Here is a 22276-nt window from a genome sequence, read left to right as displayed (position 1 = left end):
CCCCGAGGCTGGCCCGGGCCTTCCCACGCTGCCAGCCCCGTCTGAGAACCGTGGGAAAAGTGAGACTATAGGCCGGTCCTCAGGCCCTGGGGTGCTCCGCATCGAGGTAAGCAAATAGCACGTCCCAGCGGGGAGCCACATCAGACAGAGATGACTGGCCTGCCCAACCTATGCCGGCCCTCTCCGACCCCGCCCTAGAAAATGGAGGCAGCTTTGTTGTGGGCGCCCAGCCTGGGGTGATGGGCGGGGGCCAGGCGGGCGAGGGGGAATCGGGCTTCGCCCCGCAAGTGGGATTTTGCTGGGGGTGACTCACGGAGAACGCAGGGTGGGCCGTTCCGGCGTGTTTCAGATCGCCTCTGCGCAGTTCCTCCGCTGGCTGTCCCGGCCTTTGCCGTGTGGGACGCCAATATTGTTCCCGCAGCCGGGCCTGGGCACCCCCAGGAGTCCTTCTCCGTGTCGGCTCCAAAACCTCGAACCCGCTGCCGCTTATTTGTCGATGTAGGATCGTTGTTGAAAGATTTATTCGTCCTTTGTTGCTCTTGGAAATGCAGTCAATACTCTTCTTTGCCCATTTTTGGATTGTTTGTTGATTTTTTTTGTTGTCGTTGAGTTACAGAAGTTCTTTATATACTCTAGATATCAATCCCTTATCAGATATGTGCTTTGCAAATATTTCTCCCATTCTGTGTGTTGTCTTTTCACTTTCTTGATGGTGTCCTTTAATGCACAAAGGTTTTTAATTTTTTTTTTTTTGCAGATGGCCAGTACAGGGATCCGAACCCTTGATCTAAGTGTTACAAGGCTGTACTCTAACCAACTGTGCTAACATAACCAGCTGGCCAAAAGTCTTTAATTTTGATGAAGTTCAATTAATTTTTTTGTTGTTGTTGCTTATGCTTTTGGTATCATATAAATTGTATAACTTTTAAAAGAAAAAATGTCACAGACATTACTTTAGCCAAGTGATCAAACTTAACATCACTAAGAATGAGGCAAACCAACATCACATGTCCCTAATCAGTTACTCTGAGAGGGACACAGCATTGCTCCTGTGATATTCCTACCAAAATTGTTAAACTTGGATCCTGTCAGGAGGAAACATCAGATAAACCCAAATTCACAGACATTCTGCAAAATAACTGATGTGGACTCTTCAAAAATGCCAGTGTCTTGAAGTACTGAAGTGGGGTGGGGGCGATTGTTCCAGACGAAAGGAGGCTGAAGGAACATGACATTTATTTATTTATTTATTTATTTATTTATTTATTTATTTATTTATTTATTTATTTATTTATTTATTTATTTTTCCTTTTTTGTCTTTTTTCGTGACCGGCAATGCATCACAACCCTCAGTGTCGCGCCCGTACCAGACCGTGACTGGCAACGGGATCGCAACCCGCAGTGCTGCGCCTGCACCTCGCTCAGCCAGTGAGCGGCCGGTCTGTATGTGGGATCCGAACCCTCGGCAGGAGCGCACCCGCGCTCCCAAGCAGCGCACTGCAGCAGTGCGCCACTGGGCCGGCCCGGAACATGACATTTATTTATTTATTTTTCCTTTTTTGTCTTTTTTCGTGACCGGCAATGCATCACAACCCTCAGTGTCGCGCCCGTACCAGACCGTGACTGGCAACGGGATCGCAACCCGCAGTGCTGCGCCTGCACCTCGCTCAGCCAGTGAGCGGCCGGTCTGTATGTGGGATCCGAACCCTCGGCAGGAGCGCCACCGCGCTCCCAAGCAGCGCACTGCAGCAGTGCGCCACTGGGCCGGCCCGGAACATGACATTTAAATGCAACTTGTGGTCAAGGGTATGGATCCCTGTGCTGGCCAGCTGCCAAAACAAACAAACAAACAAAAAAATCTGTGATGCTGAATTGGATTCTGAAGTAGGAAAAAAAAAATCTACAAGGAATATGACTGGGATGATCACAGATATTTTAATATGGACTTTATATTAGATAATAGCATAGTATTAAGGTTACATTTACAGAGTGTGATCACTGTATTGTGGTTATGGAGGAGAATGTCGTTTTTCTCAGGAGGAACATGTTGAGGCGTGATGCCTTTTGGGATGAAGTGGCATGATGTCTGCAAGTAACTAAAGAATGTTTCAGATAAATATATACACAGTAAATGTGGCAAAAATACATACATAGTAAATGTGGCAAAAATGTCAACAATTGGTTCATCTAAGTAGATAATATATTGGAGTTCATTGTACTACCATTACAACTTTTTGGTAGATACATAAATTTTCTAAATAAAACATTGGAGAGAGGAATAAGAAAAATCAGATGGTATAATGTATAGGTATCACTAGCAGCTTCCTTTGTTTCTGCAACAACATATCTTAGAGATCATTGCTATCAATGCATAGAGGTCTCTCTCATTCTCCTTAACTACTGGATAATATTTTCTTATGTGACCACATATGGACTAGTTGACTTTTCCCCAATTGGTGCATATTTCGTTCTCTTTCCAGTTTTTCCCTATAGCAAGCATATTGTAATTGACATCACACAGGTGAGAAGTTTTCCAGGGCCCATACTAAAGTGGAAGTGCTGGGACTTGTCCTTTGTGTTTATGTCTGTGGCATGTAACCTCAGACTCCAAACCTCCCAAGCCATGAGATTCCTGAGGCAGAGACAAAGTCAGATTGATCTTCTTCTCACGTGTATTCCCCTTCTCCAGCACTCTGCCCCTTCCCCACAGCAATCTTTGCTTAGGTAATTTCCACTCATCCCTTTTTTTTTTTTTTTAAAGATGACTGGTACGGGGATATTAACCCTTGACTTGGTGTTGCCAGCACCACGCTCTCCCAATGAGCCATGGGCCAGCCCTCCACTCATCCTTCTGATCTCAGCTCAAATGTCACTCCCTCTGGGAAGCAGTCCCTAACTCTTCAACTAGACCAGGTGCCTCTTCTATAAGCAATTATGATAGCAACCCTCTAAGATGGACCCCAGTGATTCTCACCTGGTATTCACTTTCCCTCCTACATTGGACAGGGCTGATCTGTGTACCAATATGATATTTTGGAAATGACAGGCTGTGATTTCTGAGGCAAGATCATAAAAGACATTGCACCTTCCACCTTGCCCTTTCTTGGATCTCTAACTCTGGGGGAAAACTGCTGTCACGTGAGGAATCTCACATGTCCTTGTGGAAAGATCCACCGTGGTAAGGAGCTGAGACTTCCTGCCAACAGCTAACATTATTCTGCCAACCACATGAGTGAGCCACCTGGGACATAGATCCTTCAACCCCAAGCAAGGCTTCAAATGACTTCAGCCCTGGGTAACATCTTGACTGCGGTTCCATGAGAGATTCCAGCCAGAACCACCCTACTAAGCTGTTCCCAATACTGATCCACAGAAACTGTGTGAGATAATAAATGTTTGCTGTTTGAAGTTGCTAAGTTTTACGGCAACTTGTTATATGCAATAGATAACTAATACAGCACTCAAAGCTTCCTGCCATTTTTTTAAATCATAGAACTAATTACAGTAATTTTTGATTTATTTGTGTAAGATCATTTAAGTCCATTTTCCCTGCTAGACAGTGAATGCTGTCAGAGTGGAGACACTGTTTTCTTGCTGCCAGTGCACTCATTTCATTTAACAAATGTTTATTTATTTATTTATTTTTGCAGCTGGCTGATAGGGGGATCAGAACCCTTGACCTTGCTGTTATAACACCAGGCTCTACCTAACTGAGCTAACTGGCCAGCCCAGCAAATGTTTATTGAACACCAGACTTGTGCCAAGCTCTAAGCTGAACACTGGAGATCAGGGCTAGGACTAATGTGAAACAAGTGAGGTGCCATGCCCAGACTACAAAATTTAAGGAGGCATTCACTCTCAGGCATGTTTAAAGGCTGGGTTAGCACCTAAGAGTAAGAGCTTTTTAAAATTTTGCACCCTGGGCACATTGCTTACCTCAGTGTAGTCCCAACCTTGTTGGTGATAGAGACGTGCACAAGACAGAAATGATCTCTGTCCTCTTTTCATCCTTGCAATATTCAATAGTTATGTTTTGGCTCTTCGGCCAGTACCACACTTTTGATTTACATAGTTCTGTAATCTGCTTTGTTTCTATTAAGGCAAGTCTCCTCTCAGTACCGATAGTAATATCTTTACTATGTGCCACCATGTTCTAGGTGATGAAGACACAATTAACAGTATCCCTGCTCTCAACATCTTACCAACTAGTGGGAAATTTGGACAAAAGACACACACACACAGAGCAAATAAAATCATTAAAATTGTAATAAAGTCTGTAAAAAACAAAACAAAACACACACTAACTGCTGACCTAGAAAATTATGAGGGTGGGGAAGGGGAACCTTTTTACGTAGGGTTGTCTATGAAGGTAAGCTAATGGAAGAAAAGAGGTCAGCCATGAAATGAATAGGGGAATGGCCTTCCTTCTGGGGAATAGCGAGCAGGAAAGGCCCTGAGATGTGAAAGCACGTGGCATATTTGAGTAAATGAAAGAAGACAAGTGTACCCCTGGATAGGAAGTGAGTGAGAAGGCTCTTATTACCTGACATATGTTAACAATGAACATTCATAATGTGAACCAATGTTTGTTGAGCACTTACTATGTATATGTCACTGCTAAGTAATTTGAAAACTTATCAAAACTTTAAAACAACCCTACCGAGGTGAACCGTTGATCCCTTCTATTTTACAGATGAAGAGATTAAGAGGTGAATTTACCAGGCCCAAAGTCACACAGTTAAGACACGCAAGGGCAAGATTTGCACACAGTTCTGACTCCCAAATTCATGCTCTTAAACCGTTGTCTGTCTCCCATTGGGAAACACACTCAACCTATTTTAACCAAAGCGTTGGGTGAGCGTGGAAAGACAGGTACATTTCCAGCTCCCCCCCCCCCCCCCCCCCCCCCCCCCCCCCCCCCCCCCCCCCCCCCCCCCCCCCACATTCTTATATAAAACTATTGTTCCCGGTATGCCCTTCTCCCTCGGTGTGGAGGTGGGTGGGGGTAGGGAGCTACCAGAACTACATTCCCCACAATGCATCCCCTCCTCACTGGCTGTCGAGCATGTCGGGAATTGTAGTCCTCCGGAGAGACGTTCGCCCACAACTCCCAGCATACATTTTGGGGTCTGACTCGTTTGGTAGGAAAAGACAGTCGCACAGCGTGCTGGGACGCGGGCCCGACCCATTCCCTCTCGGCTTGCCGCCTGGACGAACAAACTCATTCGTGAAACTACAACTCCCAGAGGGCTGCGCGCGAGAGGGCAGGCGGATTCTTCTGCCGGAAGTCCGTTCTAGCCCTGGGTTTCCCAACTGCAGCCAGAGCCGGAGCCGCCCGGTCGCCGCGGGAACCGGACCGCTGGGGTCCGGACGGGGGTCGCCATGGTAACGGGGGCTCGCCCACGCAGGGGACGGGTGGAGGGGGTCCCACGTGCAAAGAGTCAAGGCTAAGTCAGGCGCTGACAAGCCCCCCACCCCTGCCGCGAATGGTCTGGGCCGGGCGCGGGCTCTCCGGATGGGGCCGATCAAGGGCCAGGAGGAATATAGGGCCGTGATTCTGCGCGCGGGCGTGCACCGGGGGTCTCGAGGCCAGGGAGCATTGGGGAAGGGGTGCCAAGGGGAAAAGGGCCATGAGGGTCGGAGACATTGCAGATGGCTGGGGGCGTTAGAAACCGGTGAGGCGACTCGTTAAGGCACGGTCGCGGGGGTAGAAAGAATTGGAGGTAGGGAGGGGGCGTCACAAGAGGAGGGCTGTCGGGGAGTGTGGCGGGAGAATTGGAGAAGGGAAGACATTGGAAGGGGAAGGAGGTCTCCTGATGGGATGGGTCTCCAGAGGCAAGGAGCTGACACTGAAGGCGGAAAGGGAGTGTTGAAGCATGGGCGGAATATTGCTGATGAGAGAGAGTCTCGAGGGGAAGACAGTGGGCACAGGAGACAGGAAGTAGGCAACTGTAGGGGATGAGGCTTTATAGTCAGAGAAAGTGTGCTGCAGAAGGAGAGAAGGCTTGGAGGTAGGAAGGGGATACCAGAAATGAATGGGGAGGAATTGAGTGGGTCTTTCCAAGAGCAGAGGTCTTGTGGAGTAGGAAGTAGGCTTAGAGGTGTGAGATTTTGGGAGGGGGCTATTAGAGAAATGACTGAACATTGGATCGGGGGTTTCCCCTGTCCCCCAGATTGGGGTTTTAGAACTAAGAAAGAGTTCTTTGGGCAGGTAGTAGGGAAAGAAAATGAATGGGGGAGGATGTCAGATTAGGGGAGAAGTCTTTCCAAGGAACAGGAGGGTCTCCTAAGGCAACACATGACCTTTGGAAAAAGGGAGGATGCCTTGGATTTGGAGAAGTGCTGTCCCTAATAAAAGGCCCACTGAGGCCTGCAAGACGAACTGAAACTAATAATGCGGAGGTCAAAAGGGAACAACTCCAGAGGAAGGTGATGGGATACAGGGAAGGAGAATGCAGGAGGGAAGGGCATTCTCAGAGTGGATTCCCTGAGATGGAGAGAATCTAATTGGGAAGAGAAACAGCAAGAGGTATGTAAGGGAATTTGGGAGTAAGAGGCAGAGCTTTTTCTCACCTCCGCAGGCTCGCTTCTAGCTCTTTTTCCTGTATGTCCCATATATCTCTGGCTCTGACCCCAGCCTGTGGCTGCTTGTTGTGTTTCCCCCCACCCCCTTTCCCCCCTGGTACATCTGCCTTGCTAGGAAGTGGTTTTCCCTGGCTCAGCAGAAGAAGTTCTTGGAAGGAGAATGTAATATCCTGTTCCTGTCTAGCTTGGTTAGTTGGGGGAGGAGGAAGTGAGCGTGTGGAGAATGAGGCTTAGGGAAGAGAGTGGACACCTGTTAAAGGGTGGGGCTCCCACAAATTGGGATGAAGAGGTTCAGAGCAAAGCTTTTGGATTCCCAGCTCTGCTTTTTGTCTGTGAGACTTCTTTCCCTGAACCTCAGTTTTCTCATCTATAAAATGGGCATAACAGGTCGGCCCGTGGCTCATTCAGGAGAGTGTGGTGCTGATAACACCAAGGCCACGGGTTCGGATTCCTATATAGGGATGGCCGGTTAGCTCACTGGGTGAGCGTGGTGCTGACAACACCAAGTCAAGGGTTAAGATCCCCTTACCGGTCATCTTTTTGAAAAAAATAAAGTAAAATAAAAAATAAATAAAATGAGCGTAAGTATGGCTGTCTGAATCAGAATGGGGCCCAGAGCTTCCTAGCTGGGTGAGCTTGGGCTATGGTTTTCTCAAAGTCAAATAATGACAAATTATAACGCTAAGAGCTAGTACTTATGTGACACTTAGTATTGCTAGTCACTGTACTATACCTCTTGTGTTTATTAACCCGTGCAAAGTCCTATGAGGGAGATACTATCACATCCATTATATAGAAGGGAAAACTGAGGCCCAGAGGGGTTAAGTGATCTGTCGATGGACACACAACCAGTAACTGGCAGTGCCAGGATTTGTTTTGGCTCTGGAGTCTGTGCTCTTAGCCTCTCAGTCGTAGTGATAGCTAATTTCATTGAGTGTTCAGTGTGTAACAGGCACTATGCTAAACACTTCTGGCAGTAACTTATTCAGTTTTCACAGTAGCCCTATGACGGTTGACCTGGCTTTTCAGAATCACAATAAATTTCCTAGCCATAACTGATGATAACTATAGCTAAAATAGAGCACATAATCTGAGCCAGGCACTGTTTTGGGTACTTCTCATATCTAAGGGTGCTTCAGAAAGTTCCTGGAAAGAGTCATATGATATTTCAGTTCTATTTTCCATGAACTTTTTGAAGTACCATCAGATTTTTTACTCCTCGTAATAAACTCAGGCACCAAGCATTTAAGAAGTGACAGATGCTTTGGAAAATAGTTCAGCAATTCCTGAGAGAGTTAAACATCGAGTTACTACTATATGATCCAGCAATTTTCCTAAGTATATGCCCAAGAGAAATAAAACACATGTCTACACAAAAACTTGTAGACAACTGTTTATAGCAACATATTTGTAATAGCCAAAAAGTGGGAACAACCCAAATATTCATCAACTGATGAATGGATAAGCAAGATTGTAGATCTATACAATGGAATATTATTCAGCCATATGAAGAAACAAAGTGACCCATACCAGCCAGCAGCCAAAAAAAAAGGAAGGAAGTATGCACTGATACATGCTACAACACGAAGGAACCTTGAAAACATGCTAAGTGAAAGAAGCTAGTCACAAAAGCCACATTTTAAATGATTCCATTTTTATGAAATGTTTGGATTAGGCAAGTCCATACAGACAGGTTTAGTGGTTGCCAGGGGCTGAGGGAACGGAGAGTGACTGCTAGTTGGGGGGTTTCTTTTTGGGGTGATGAAAATGATCAGGAATTAGATAGTGGTGATTTTTACACAACTCTGTAATATACTAAATGAATATACTAAAAACCATTGAACTATCTACATTTTAAGTGGGTGAATTTTATGGTATCTGAATTATATTTCAATTTAAAAAAAATTAGTAAGCAAAAAGAAAAAAGAAGTGGCAGAACTGGGACTCAAACCAAAGATGTCTGAAACTCAAACATTTATTGTGTGCCTCCTACACGCCAGCCACTGAACTAAGTTCATAAACTTATTTAACCTTCAAAACACCACAGTAAGATGACTCTTCTGGTGAGGAAGATGAACTTGCTGGTGAGGAAACTGAGGCTGAGATAGGCAGACAAGAGGTGGTAGAGCCTGGGACTTGGGGACTCTAAAGTCAGCCACTTGGTGGAAGGGAAATTATTCCACCTGGGTGTTGGAGGGACTTGGGACCAAGCGTTGGCCAGGCTGGCCTGGCTGGGCTCCGCGGTGCAGCCGAGACCCCTGGAAGGCTGGCAGCAGGGAGGCCCTGAGCCTTATCTCCCCTGTGAGGATGGGTGGGGCCGTGGGGCAGTGCCTGCCTAGCCCTGGCCCGCCTTCCCTGCCACTTTCACCTCCTCCTCCTGCTGCCTCCAGATCCGCTTCATCCTCATCCAGAATCGGGCGGGCAAGACGCGCCTGGCCAAGTGGTACATGCAGTTTGATGACGATGAGAAACAGAAGTTGATTGAGGAGGTGCACGCGGTGGTCACCGTCCGAGATGCCAAACACACCAACTTTGTGGAGGTGACGGGACCCCCTCCCATGCCTCCCACAACTCCCTGCTTCCTTGTGACCTCTTTTTCCCTGCCTCCTGCCCAACCTCTAATTGCCATAGTCCCTTAGACTCTCCTTCATACATTATTCACTCAACGTGCTTTTAGGTTGCTTTCTTCCTTCCCTCTTTTGGTACTTTTCATTGTGAAAAATTACAAACAGATTAGTACAGTGAGAAGGAAAAACAGATTGAAGATTCATGTACCTATACCCACTCCTCAGATTTATTCAGTATTAATATTTTGCCTTTTTGCTCTACCTTCTTTTATTTTATTTTTTGCTAAAGAATTTTTTTTCTGGTGCCTTTTTAAAAGTTACTGTTGAAATGTTCAAACACACAAAAGTAGAGAGAACAGTATAACAAATTTTCCTTGCTGCAGTATTTTAAGTTAAATTACAGGCATCATCACATTTCATTCCTAAATATTTCAGGGTGCATCTCAAAAAAGAAAGGCATTTCCCTACGTCACCACAATATCTTTCTCAGATCTGATAAAATTAGTAATATTTCCTTGATATTACTCTAAAACCCAGTCAATATTTAAATTTCCCCAAATCTTCAAAGCTGATTTTTTCAAAGTCAGTGGAGGGTCTTGCATTGCTTTTGGTTGCTCTGTCTCTGGTCTCTTTTAATCTAGAAGTTTAGTCTCCTGGTTTTATTCCCATGACATCAACCTGTTCAAGAGACCAGGCTGATTGTCTGCAGAATTCAACAAATATTTACAGAGCGCCAGCTATGTGCCAGGCACTGTTCTAGGCACTGGGGATACAGCAGTGAACATTACAGACACAAGTCCCTACCCTTGGAGAGCTGAAGTTCTGGTTGGTGGGAGACAGATAGTAGAAGTTGTAGTGTATCGAGTGGTGATAAATGCCAGGGAGAAAAATAAGCAGCATTGAGAGGGTGGCAGTGCTAGGGGTACATACTGGGGAGTGGCGTACGGGTTTGAATACTTGGTCAGGAGGGATGGCTGAAAAGGTGACATTTGAGCCAAGGCCTGAAGGAGTCGAGGGAGTGAAAGATGACATCTGAGAAAGGAACGTTCCAAGCCAAGGGAACAAGTACAAAGGCCCTGAGGCAGAAACACACTTTGGGCATTCCGGGAATAGCAAGAAAGCCAGCTGTGTCTAAGGTGGAAGAAGTCAGGGAGCAGGATGGGAGGAGATGAGGGCAAAAGATAATGGGTGGATGATGCGGAGCCTTCTGGATCTCAGGGAGACTTCGCTTTTTCTCTGAGTGTGGAGGAAACCATGGGAGGGTTTTGTGCAGAGGAGGGATGTGGGTTGACTAGAGCTTTAGGGATACCCTGTAGTGGCCAGAGCAGAAGCGGGGGACCACTCAGGACGTGCCTGCAGTGGTCCAGGTGAGATGCTGGTGACTGGACCAGCAGGGAAGCAGGGGGGTGGCAAGCAGCATTTTGGAGGTTGAGCCATCTGAAGGGCTGAGGATTGGATGTGGAGTATGGGAGAAAGAGGAGCCAGCGTGACCACCAGATTTTCAGCTTGAGTCCCCAGTCAGATGGAGGTGTCATTTTCTGTGATGGAGCAAAGTTAGGGAAGAGCAGGTTGAGGGTGAAGATTAAGAAAGAGGTGTTGGGAAAGTCAGGTCCAAGGTGTCTGTTCACATCTCAGTGGAGATGTCCAGGAGGGAGTGATGAGTCAGAGTTCAGGGAGAGGGCTGGGCAGGATATCAAAATGTGGAAGTTTCTAGGGGCCGGCCCGTGGCTCACTCGGGAGAGTGTGGTGCTGATAACACCGAGGCCACGGGTTCAGATCCCTACATGGGGATGGCCGGTTAGCTCACTGGGTGAGCGTGGTGCTGACATCACCAAGTCAAGGGTTAAGATCCCCTTACCGGTCATCTTTAAAAAAAATAAAATGTGGCAGTTTCTGCACATAAAGAGGAACCAAAGCCAAAGGACTCATCAGGGACTGAGGATAGAACAAAGAAGAGAAAAGGGTCGTGTCTAGAGGCAGGAAGGTGAGGCAGTAGAGGAAAACCAAGAGATTTTGGTGTCCCAGCAGGTAAGAGGAAAATGTGTCTAGCGGAGGTCACTGGTGGCTTTGCCAAGAGTAATCCCATGGGGTGGCGGGAGAGAGAATGAGGGCGGAGGAGGTGGGGGTGTCTCACTGCCAGTGCAGTGCCAGGTTCTACACTGAGTGCTGGAATGCGAGTGGTCAGCGAGGCCTGAATAGACAGGGGCAGCCAGAAAGGTCGGCAGGTCAAATGAGAATGTCACAAGGGAGCCTGACCCTCAGGCCTTAGGTTTCTGCAGGATCCAGGCCCATTCATCCATTCATTTGTTCATTGGCGCATTTATTTACCAAACACTGCTGCGTCCCTCCTCCGTGGCCAGCGCAGTGCTGACCGAGACAGCCTTGTGCTCTTTCCTGGAGCTCACAGTTCAGTGAGGGACATAGGCCCATCTAACCACAGTCAGCAGGGCTGGGATGGAAGGGCCTTGTCGCTGGGCAGCGGAGAGGTCACCTGACGCAGCCTGGGAGTTAGGGAGGGCTTCCTGGAGGAAGGGATATGGTGGGGAACAACAGAGAGTTGGTCCCACTCCCCACAAACTCAGGAGTATCAGGTGGAAGCGAAATTAAATAATGTCTCCCTTAGAGACTGAGATCAGGGCAGGCTTCCTGGAGGAGGGGGCCTGTGCGAGGAAAACAAGGGATGAGTAGCCAGCCCAGATCCAGGCTATCCCTCCTTACTTCCTCTTGTTCATTCATCTAATACACATTCCTTAGCACCTGTATTAATTCCTATGGATGCTGTCACAAATTACTACGAGCTTAGTGGCTTAAAACAGCACAGATTGTTATATAGTTCTTGAGGTCCAAAATGGGTTGGCAGGGCTGTGTTCCTTCCGTAGGCTCTAGGGGAGAATATGTTTGTTTCCTTGCTTTTTCTAGCTTTAGAGGCCATCTGTAGTCCTCAGCTTATGGCGCCTTCCTTCATCTTCAAAGCCAACAGCATAGCATCTTCCACCTTCCCTCTATCTGACCCACACTGTCCCAACTCCCTCTTTCCTTTAGAAGAACCTCTGTGATTACATTGGTCCCCCCTGAATGATCCAGGATAATCTCTCCATCACAAACTTTAACTTCACACCTGCAAAGTCCCTTTTTGCCATGTGAGGTAGCATATTCACAGGATCCAGGGATTAGGATGTGGACATCTTTGGGGGCCAGTATTCTGCCTGCCACAGCACCTATTCCATGGCAGACCTGTGCAGGATTGTGCTGGGGACACAGCATGACACCCCCAGCTTCCCTCACAGGCTCACAGCCCAACGGGGAGACAGACCCATCCCCAGACAGTGACAACCTGGAGTGGTCAGGGCTGGGATAGGGCAGGGGTGGGCAGTGGGCAGTGGATGGGGGACTTCCGAGGGGGCACCTGCCCCAGCCTGCAGGAGGAGACTTCTCTGAAAGTGTGTAGCTGGAAAAGAGATGAGGGTCTGGGGCAGATCCCTGAGAAGCCAGGAAATTTTAAACAAGATGAGGAAGCTGCAGAGATGAAACAGCTGCCAGAGGAGTCGTAGGGAGCCAGGAGGATGAGAGCAGGAAAAGCAGAATTTCCAGAAAAGGGGAGAGTTGATCAGTGTCAGGTCATTTGTACATGGAGTATGTATAAGCATTTCTGTAATAACATTAGAAAACATACTCAAGGGCCGGCCCGTGGCTCACTCGGGAGAGCGTGGTGCTGACAACACCAAGTCAAGGGTTAAGATCCCCTTACCGGTCATCTAAAAAACAAAAAAACAACAAAAACAAAACAATAAAACCATACTCAGAGTACAGATGCTCTTCAACTTACCATGGGGTTACATCCTGATAAACCCATTGTAAGTCAAAAGTGTGTTTAATACCCTGATAAATACATTGGAGCGTGGTGCTGACAACACCAAGTCAAGGGTTAAGATCCCCTTACCGGTCATCTAAAAAACAAAAAAACAACAAAAACAAAACAATAAAACCATACTCAGAGTACAGATGCTCTTCAACTTACCATGGGGTTACATCCTGATAAACCCATTGTAAGTCAAAAGTGTGTTTAATACCCTGATAAATACATTGTAAAGTCAAAAATTTGTTAAGTCGAACCATTGTAAGTCAGGGACCAGCGACATAGAAATCAACAAAAGTAAGAGCTGAAAAAAATGAGTAAAAATCAAAGGACTAATGTTGGCACTCACAGTTGCCACCAGATGGTGTCGCGCACACACATCTGAGGCCTGGAGCTGGTATTTTTCAGATTGTAGCTGAAGATACTGTACTTTGCAACTCCTGCTTATCGAAGTCTGTATTTGTTTATCTTTTTATATAAAATTCGAGTCTGCGTGCTGGTCCAGGCACATTTATTCATAGGTTGTATTCTAATATTTATATATACATTACAGTTCAGTGAGGGCAGAGCCCAGAGTTGTCTTAGTTACGGTGCTGACCCTGGCACTGCCCATCACAGGTAGAATGATTGAATTAATTCCAGGCTAAGGAATTTGACTCTCTGCAGAGATAGCATTAAGTCACAGAATGGAGTGGCAAGGTTGGCTTTTGTTTGTTTGTTTTATTTTGTTTTTGGTGGCTGGCCGGTACAGGGAGCTGAACCCTCAACCTTGGTGTTGCAAGACTGCAATCTGACCAACTTAGCTAACTGGCCAGCCCTAAGGGAGTGGCAAGGTTAGATGGAGGCTGCTGAACATGCCAGGGTCCCCCTTGGCCCTGGGTTTTTGCACATGCTGTTCCCTCTGCCTGTCCTCTAGGTCTCAGTTCAGACACACCCTCCACCAGGAGGTGCTCACTGACTCCCAGGTTCAGAGTGGGTTAGACACCTCCTCTGTGCTCCATCAACCCAGTCCTACCCACTCTGGGATGATACTCTGGGAATGGGTCTTCCTCCACGAGAATGTGAGCCCTGAGAGGGCAGGGCAGGGCCTGCTTCAGTCACTACTGTGCCCTAGCACAGGACTGGGTACAGGTGGAGTGAGGGACTCAATGTTTTGGCCCCACTCTGCCCAGACGTTGGGTCCTGGGTATGCTCTGTCGCTGACCGCCTCTCTGCCCCATAGTTCCGGAACTTTAAGATCATTTACCGACGCTACGCTGGCCTCTACTTCTGCATCTGCGTGGACGTCAACGACAACAACCTGGCCTACCTGGAGGCCATCCACAACTTCGTGGAGGTGCGTGGGGGGCGGGAGGGGCGGACGGGCAAGCAGCTCTAGGGTGGCTGTCCCTCAGATCCCAGGAACCATCCCCGGTCCCTCCTCAGCCCTGCCCTCAGTGGTGGGTGGGACTCCGTCTTTCCCTCCCCACCTTGCTGTTCCTTTTTGTCTCTCTCTCTGTGGCTGCTGCAGCCAGCTGCGGTCACCGTGCCACCATCCGTGTCCATCTCTGTCTCCGTCTTTCTGTCTCTGCCCAGCCAGCCAGCCACCTCTCCATCTGTCTTGTTGTCCTTGTGCCTCAGTCTGTCTTTTTTGCCATCTTCCTCTGTGGTTACCCGATGATCTTTGCTTTTGTTTCTCTTTCGTCTCTCTCTCGCCCTCTTTTTAGGTTTCTCTTTTTTTGCCGTCTCTTTATGATGATCTTTGTTCCTGTTTCTCTCTGTCTCTGTCCTCTCCTCCCTTCCTCCCCGTTGGTCTCTCTCTGTCATTTTGTCTCTTGTTTATTTATTTATTATTTGGCAGCTGGCTGGTGTGGGGATCCGAGCCCTTGACCTTGGTGTTATAACGCCACGCTCTAACCAACGGAGCTCACCAGCCAGCCTGTTTTGTCTCTTTCTGATGACCTTCATTCCTGTCTCTGTATGTGTATGTCTTCCTCTCTCCCTGCCCACCTCTTACCATCTCTGTCTTACTCTCCCAGGTCTTAAACGAATATTTCCATAATGTCTGTGAGCTGGACCTGGTGTTCAACTTCTACAAGGTAGGCTCCTGGTGAAGATGAGGATGAAGGAGCTGAAGGAGGGGGAAGGAGGCTGGCCTGAGCCCTTTAGCTGCCTAGTGCCTCTGCTGAGGTCTATTTCCTGCCTCTTGGGGCATCAGAGCCCCTAGCTTCCAAGGTCAGGACCAGCATCGCCAGGGGGCCTTTCTTTCACACCAGGGTCTCTTCCTTGGCCTCCCTTTACACAGGTTTATACAGTTGTGGACGAGATGTTCCTGGCTGGGGAAATCCGTGAGACAAGCCAGACGAAGGTGCTGAAACAGCTGCTGATGCTGCAGTCCCTGGAGTGAAGGCAGGCGAGTCCTCCAGGCCCCAGCCCCTCCCGGACTTGCCTGCTCGCTTCCCCTTTCCAGGCCTGCAGCCCATCCCAGCAGCCTCTTCCTTCCGCTGCCCAGGAGGAAGGGACCCAGCTGGGTCTGGGCCACAAGGGAGAAGACTGCGCCCCACTGCCTCTGGGCCCCAACTATGGGTGGAGGCCACCTTGTATGTTCCGAGTAACTGTGCTGTGGTTGTGTGATGCTGTGAGTGTGTGTGCATGGAGCCCCCAATAAACCTATGGTCCCCCCTGGTCTTGCTGTCTTTGAGCCCTTGCCTGTCTTCTCTGGGAGCCATAGACACTTAGGGTGCCTTGCCCTCAGTCCGTCAGTCGGTCAGTCAACAAATACTCCTCGTGCTGATCAAGGTGGAGGACCCAGGCACGCTTCAAACCTGCTCCTGTCCACAAAGGGACCCCAAGACTGGAAGGGGACCAAGCACCTGCTAATAAAATAATAGTACAGCTAACATTTAATAGCACGGGGTATCTCCCAGGTCTTGTTCTAGTTGACTGACATGTATTACCATACTTAATGCTCTCAAGGTTATGAAGAAAGGACTATTATCATCCCCATTTTTCAGGTGAGACCACTGAGCCCAGGAAGATTAAAAGTCTTGCCCAAGGTCACATAGCTAGTCAGTGGCCAAATCAGGCTTGTTTTGAGCCCAGGCAGGCGGCTCCAGAATCCTTGTTTTTAGCTACCAGATCCGGCAGTCATTGGAAGTGTAGGCACTATGCTTAGTGTTTTGCGTTTCTCAGCAACAGCACTGTTGGCATTTGTGCTAGGACAATTCTTCATTGTGAGACTGTCCCTGGAATGACTGGACTTCTGGCTTCGTCCCACCAAGTGTCAGAAGTGGCCCTCTGGCCATTGTGACAATAGGAAACACCCCTGGGTGTTTCTAGTGCCCTCCAGAATTGTGGCTTCCATGCCTGTTGACAGCAGAGTGTTATGGCTGCTGGCTGCACCTATGACTAGTGTCCTTGGCGAGCTGAGAACAACTCTGGTCACACATCCGCTCTTATTAATGTCAGCCACTTAGCAGCTGTGTGATCTTTGGGTAAGTCATCCTCTTTTGCCTCCATTTTTCATCTGGAAAATGGGCTAATAGTTTTTGTCTCACTGATGTGTTTGAGGATTAAATGAGCTAATCTAGGAGAAAGTTTAAAATTGTGCTTGACATTAGTAAGCATGCATTCGTTCCACAGACATTAAGAGCCTGCTGTGTCCAGTGCACTGTCAGAGAAGCGAAGGTGTCTGCAGAAGTGGAAAATAAGCCATAATTGTTTCACATGTGGGGACACAGGCCTGGCGAAATGAATTCCTTTGTATCAGGCATTTTTATAGATATATAACAGTTTATTAGCTTTCTATTTCTGCTGTAACAAATTACAAACTTAGTGGCCTAAAACAACACAAACTTATTATAATTCTAGAAGTGAGAAGTCCAAAGTGGGTTTCGTTGGGTTAAAATCAAGGTGTCAGCAGAGCTGTCTGGAACATCTAGGGGAGAATCCATTTCCTTGTCTTTTTGAGCTTCTGGAGGCTGCCTGCAGTCCTTGGCATGTAGCCCCATCCTCTATCTTCAAAGCCAGCAGCATAGCATCTTCTTTTTTGTTGTTGTTAAAAAAGATGACCAGTAAGAGGATCTTAACCCTTGACTTGGTGGTGTCAGCACCACGCTCTCCCAAGTGAGCTAACCGTCATCCCTATATAGGGATCCAAGCCCTGGCCCTGCAGCGGCATAGCATGCCTCTCTCTCTCTCTCCCCCCCCCCACTCTGGCTCTCCTACTCCCATTTCATTCATAAGGACTCCTGGGATTGCAGAAAAATCCCACCTGGATGATCTGATCCTTAACATAATCACATCTGCAAAATCCCTTTTGCCATGTGAGTTAATATATTCACAGGTTCCAGGAATTTGGACATGGACATTTTAGGAAGCCATTCTCCTCTTTTTTTTTTTTTTTTTTTAAATAACCGAACCCGTGGCCTTGGTGTTATCAGCACTGCACTCTCCGAAGTGAGCCACAGGCCGGCCTCAGGAAGCCATTATTCTACCTACTGCAAAACGACAGACACATGGTGTCTGCATAAGAGTTGTGGGTTTTTCTTTGTTTGTTTGTTTGTTTTTTTAAAAGACGACCGGTAAGGGGATCTCAACCCTTGGCTTGGTGTTGTCAGCACCAGGCTCACCCAGTGAGCAAACCGGCCATCCCTATATGGGATCTGAACCCGTGGCCTTGGTGTTATCAGCACCACACTCTACCGAGTGAGCCACGGGCTGGCCCCTGAGTTGTGGGGTTTTTTTGGAGAGGTTTTAACATTGAACTTTATTGAAATATATTTATAAGATATACTCTGGGTCTTTTTTTTTTTTCTTCTTCACCGTATGAGAAATATATTGGGAAAATTAGGAAGTCAGTCATACAATTTCTACTCCATGATCCAGCCATTGCTTTTCAACATATGAATTCTACACAAAGGATTAATGACAAATGTGGATTTTTTTTTTTTAAAAGATGACCGGTAAGGGGATCTTACCCCTTGACTTGGTGTCGTCAGCACCACGCTCTCCCAAGGGAGTGAACCGGCCATCCCTATGTGGGATCCGAACCCGTGGCCTTGGTGTTATCAGCACCGCACTCTCCCGAGTGAGCCACGGGCCGGCCCACAAATGTGGATTTTTGACAAGATTTTACTGGGGGGTAGGAAGAAAGAGGCCTTGAAAAGGGGATATTTTCTGTAAGAAGAGATCTTTGCCTTTATTTCAGAAATTTTCCAACTCTTCCTGGTAGCACCTGCTTCCTTCCTCCTAATCCACCTTGGCCTCCTTCCCCTTCCTAGTTTTTTTTTTTTTTTTTTTTTTTTTAAAGATGACCGGTAAGGGGATCTCAACCCTTGGCTTGGTGTTGTCAGCACCTTGCTCAGCCAGTGAGCAAACCAGCCATCCCTATATGGGATCCGAACCCGCGGCCTTGGTGTTATCAGCACCACACTCTACTGAGTGAGCCATGGGCCGGCCCACCCTTCCTAGTTTCAGAGGCTGGAAGTCCAAGATCTAGGGAATGCATCTGGTGAGGGTCGTCTTTGGTGGTCACGCAGGGTATCACATTGTGAGATGGCAGAAGCAGAGAGCAAGAGTTGGTTTTCTTAGCATCAAAAACCCACTCTGGGGGGCTGGCCGGTTAGTTCAGTGGTTAGAGCATGGTGTTGATAATACTGAGGTCCAGGATTTGATTTCTTGTATTGGCCAGCTGCCAAAACAAACAAACAAACAAACAAACAAAACCTCCACTCTGGCTAGATTAGCCAGGAAAGAAATTCTAAGCAGAGGGAACAGCAAATGCAAAGGCTCTGGGGCAGAACATGAAGGAGGCCAGGGTGGCTGGAACAGAGTCAGGGAAGGGGAGAGTGGAGGCAATGTGTTCAGAGAAATAGTGGGGTTGAGGCTGGGAGGGGGAAGGCAGATCACACAGGGCCTGTGGTGAAGACATTGGGTTTATTCTGTGAAGGGTTTTTTGTTTTGGAGGGTCTGGGGATGAGCAGTAACAGCTTTATTAAGATATAACTTACATATCATACAACCCACCCATTTATGGTGTACAATTCAGTGGTTTTTAGCATATTAACAGAGTTGTAATCCATTTTAGAACATACTCATCACCCAAAAGGAAACCTTACCCTTTATCCATCACCGCTCATTCACCCGGCCCTAGGCAACCACTAATCTATTTTCTGTCCCTATGGACTTGCCTGGACATTTCATGTATGTGGAGTCATTCAGTATTTGGGGCACGGGAAGGTTTGGGGGCAAATCTGAAGCAAGGAAAGTCAAGGACAGGAGCAGAGGCCAGTGAGGAGGTGATACCTGGGCCAGGATGGAGGCTGGTGATGGGAGGAGAGAAGGGATCAGATTCAGGGCACGTTTTGAAGGTAGAGTCAACAGGATTTTCTGACAATTTGATGTAGGGTGGGAGAGAAGTCAAAGATCAGTCTCGATTTTACAACCTGAAAGTCTTGAAGATTGGAATCTCCCTTTACAGAAGTGAGAAGCCAGAGGGAGGAATCTGTCGAGTTTGAGCTCTTAGGACTTCCGCGGGAGATGCCAAGGAGCCAGCGGCTGTGTGGGTCTGGAGCTGGGGAGAGAAGTCTGGCCGGAGACAGACGTCTGGAAGTCACCAGAACACCGATGAGATCACTGCCATGAGATCAGCTGAGATCACCAAGAGAGCAGGGTGGAAGAGAGAGGAGAAGAGATCTGAAAACTGAGGCTGCGGGCTATTCAACGATCAGAAGTCAGGATAAAGAGGAGAAACGAGGAAGTGAAAACAGGGCAGGACCAGCCGGTCAGTGCAGCCTCCTTGTATTAAGTGAAAGAAGTGTGTTCAGGGGAGAGTATTCACATGCTTAATGCTGCCGAGATCACTACAAACCTATTAGAAAGGCTAATTTTAAACATACTGCCAGCAAACATGTACAGCGACTAGAACTCTCATGCATTGCTGGGGGGAATGCAAAACGGTGCAGCAGCTCTGCAAAAGGGGCTGGCCGTTTCTTACAACGTTAAACATTCACTTCCCTTATGACTCAGCAATCTCACTCCTACTTGTTGACCCAAGAGAAATAAAAACACGTCCACACAAAAACTTGCGCATGCATGTTCATAGCAGCTTTATTCACAGCAGCCAAAAGGGGGAGACAACGCAGATGTCCATCAACTGATGAGTGGACGAATAAGATACGCTGTCTCCTTACGGGAGAATATTATTCGGCCATAGGAAGGAATTAACTTCTGAAACACGCTACAATATAGATGAACCTTGGAAACGTTATGCCAAGTGAAAGAAGCCAGTCACAAAAGACCACAGAAGTCAGGAAGCCACAGAAGCCACAGGCCAAGTGAAAGAAGCCAGTCACAAAAGACCACAGAAGTCAGGAAGCCACGGGCCGGCCCTTGTGCCCAGGATTTGTTGGTTTCTTTTTGTATTTGCAACAGCAAGGTAAATTCCATTTATTTATTTCATAACAGCTTTGTTGAGATAGATTCACGTATTATTCAATTCACTCATTTAATGTGTACAATTAGACGGTTTTTAGTATATTCACAGAGTTTTGCAACCATCACTACAATCAATTTTATCTTATTATTTTATTATGTCGATATACAATGTGGTTGATTATTGTGGCTACAATCAATTTTATTTATTTTATTTTTTTCCTTTTTGTCTTTTTTTTACTGACCGGTAATGGGATCGCAACCCTCAGTGTCGCGCCCGTACCGGGGACCAGCAACGGGATCGAAACCCTCGGTGTTGCACCCGTACTGCGCTCAGCCAGTGAGCGGAACCGGTCTCCACATGGGATCCGAACACTCCGCCAATGTGCTCCCAAGCAGCGCACTCTCCAGTGCGCCACCGGGCTGGCCCTTAGAACATACTCAGTACCTTAAAAAGAAGCCCAGCACCCTTAGCCATCGCCTCCCTCCCACTTCCCCCAGCCTCTGGCAACCACTAATCTACGCTCTGTCTCCATGCACTTGCCTATCCTCGATATTTCATGTAAACGTATCCTACGATCCTTACCGATCATCTTAAAAAAAAAAAATTTACCTTTTTAAAGTGTGCAATTCAGTCATTTTTAGTATATTCACTAGATTGTGCAACCATCACCATCTAGTTCCAGAATATTTTCATCATCCTGAAAACAACCCCTATAGGTATTAAGTGGTTACGCCCCGTTCCCCACTCCCTCCAGCCTTAGGCAACCACTAATCTACTTTCTATCTTGTGGTTTTGCCTATTCTGAACATTTCATGTTCGTGGGATCGTACACTGTGGACTTCATGACTGGCTTGTTTCACTCAGCATCCCATTTTCAAGGTTAATCCATAACATAGCATGTATTTGTACTTCATTCCTTCCTATGACCCAGTGATATTCTATTTCATGGATAGACCACATTTTGTTTATCCATTCATCAGCTGATGAACATTTGGGCTTCAGAACCATTTTTAAAAGTCGTGTTATTAGGGCCAGTCCATGGCTCACTTGGGAGAGTGTGGTGCTGATAACACCAAGGCCACGGGTTCGGATCCCTATGTAGGGATGGCCAATTAAGGGGATCTTAACCCTTGACTTGGTGTTGTCAGCACCACGCTTTCCCAAGTGAGCCAACTGGTCATGCCTATATAGAGATCCGAACCCATGGCCTTGGTGTTATCAGCACCACACTCTCCCAAGTGAGCCACAGCCTGGCCCTTTACAAAGGTGATTTATTTATTTATTTACTTATTTATTTATGTTCCGAACGTTTAAGTTAATTTGTAATATGAGAGGCTTGTTTTTTTTTTTAATTTTATTTTGTCGATATACAATGTGGTTGATTATTGTGGCCCATCACTGAAACCTCCCTCCCTCCTCCCTCTCCCCCCTCCCACCCAACAATGTCCTTTCTGTTTGCTTGTCGTGTCAACTTCAAGGAACTGTAATTGTTATGTCTTCTTCTCCCCCCAGTTTTTGTGTGTGTGTGTGAATTTATTTATTTAGTTTTAGCTCCCACCAATAAGTGAGAACATGTGGTATTTCTTTTTCTCTGCCTGACTCGTTTCACTTAATATAATTCTCTCAAGGTCCATCCACGTTGTTGCAAATGGCAGTATTTCATTCGTTTTTATAGCTGAGTAGTATTCCACTGTGTAGATATACCACATTTTCCGTATCCACTCATCTGATGATGGACATTTGGGCTGGTTCCAACTCTTGGCTATTGTAAAGAACGCTGCAATGAACATTGGAGAACATTATCAAAAGTTTCCTAACAACTAATTATTACAGGTTGAGCATCCCTAATCT

The 22276-nt window shown here is 47.1% G+C and overlaps 1 protein-coding gene and 1 pseudogene across 1 annotated transcript; both read left to right on the top strand.

Moving 5' to 3' along the window:
• The first annotated feature begins 5276 nt into the window (after positions 1-5276).
• AP2S1 (adaptor-related protein complex 2, sigma 1 subunit) lies at positions 5277-15674 on the top strand. Its single transcript, XM_008575897.1, has 5 exons — positions 5277-5385; positions 8976-9125; positions 14231-14344; positions 15027-15086; positions 15293-15674. The coding sequence occupies exons 1-5, from the start codon at positions 5383-5385 to the stop codon at positions 15392-15394; spliced, it is 429 nt and encodes a 142-aa protein (XP_008574119.1). The 5' UTR covers positions 5277-5382; the 3' UTR covers positions 15395-15674.
• A 3629-nt stretch (positions 15675-19303) lies between these two features.
• The window catches only part of LOC103592993, a 50412-nt pseudogene continuing 47439 nt past the window's right edge, over positions 19304-22276 (top strand).

The sequence above is a fragment of the Galeopterus variegatus genome, unplaced genomic scaffold, assembly GCF_000696425.1.
Source record: "Galeopterus variegatus unplaced genomic scaffold, G_variegatus-3.0.2 Scaffold1254, whole genome shotgun sequence".
In the NCBI taxonomy this organism is placed as follows: domain Eukaryota; kingdom Metazoa; phylum Chordata; class Mammalia; order Dermoptera; family Cynocephalidae; genus Galeopterus; species Galeopterus variegatus.
This window is presented reverse-complemented; position numbering and strand designations above follow the sequence as displayed.

What these genes read in the sequence shown, in the direction of transcription:
- AP2S1 (XM_008575897.1), top strand. An exon ending in AACACACCAACTTTGTGGAG is followed by an intron (nt 9,126 to 14,230) that starts GTGACGGGACCC and finishes TCTGCCCCATAG; the next exon opens with TTCCGGAACTTTAAGATCAT. An exon ending in TGGTGTTCAACTTCTACAAG is followed by an intron (nt 15,087 to 15,292) that starts GTAGGCTCCTGG and finishes CCCTTTACACAG; the next exon opens with GTTTATACAGTTGTGGACGA.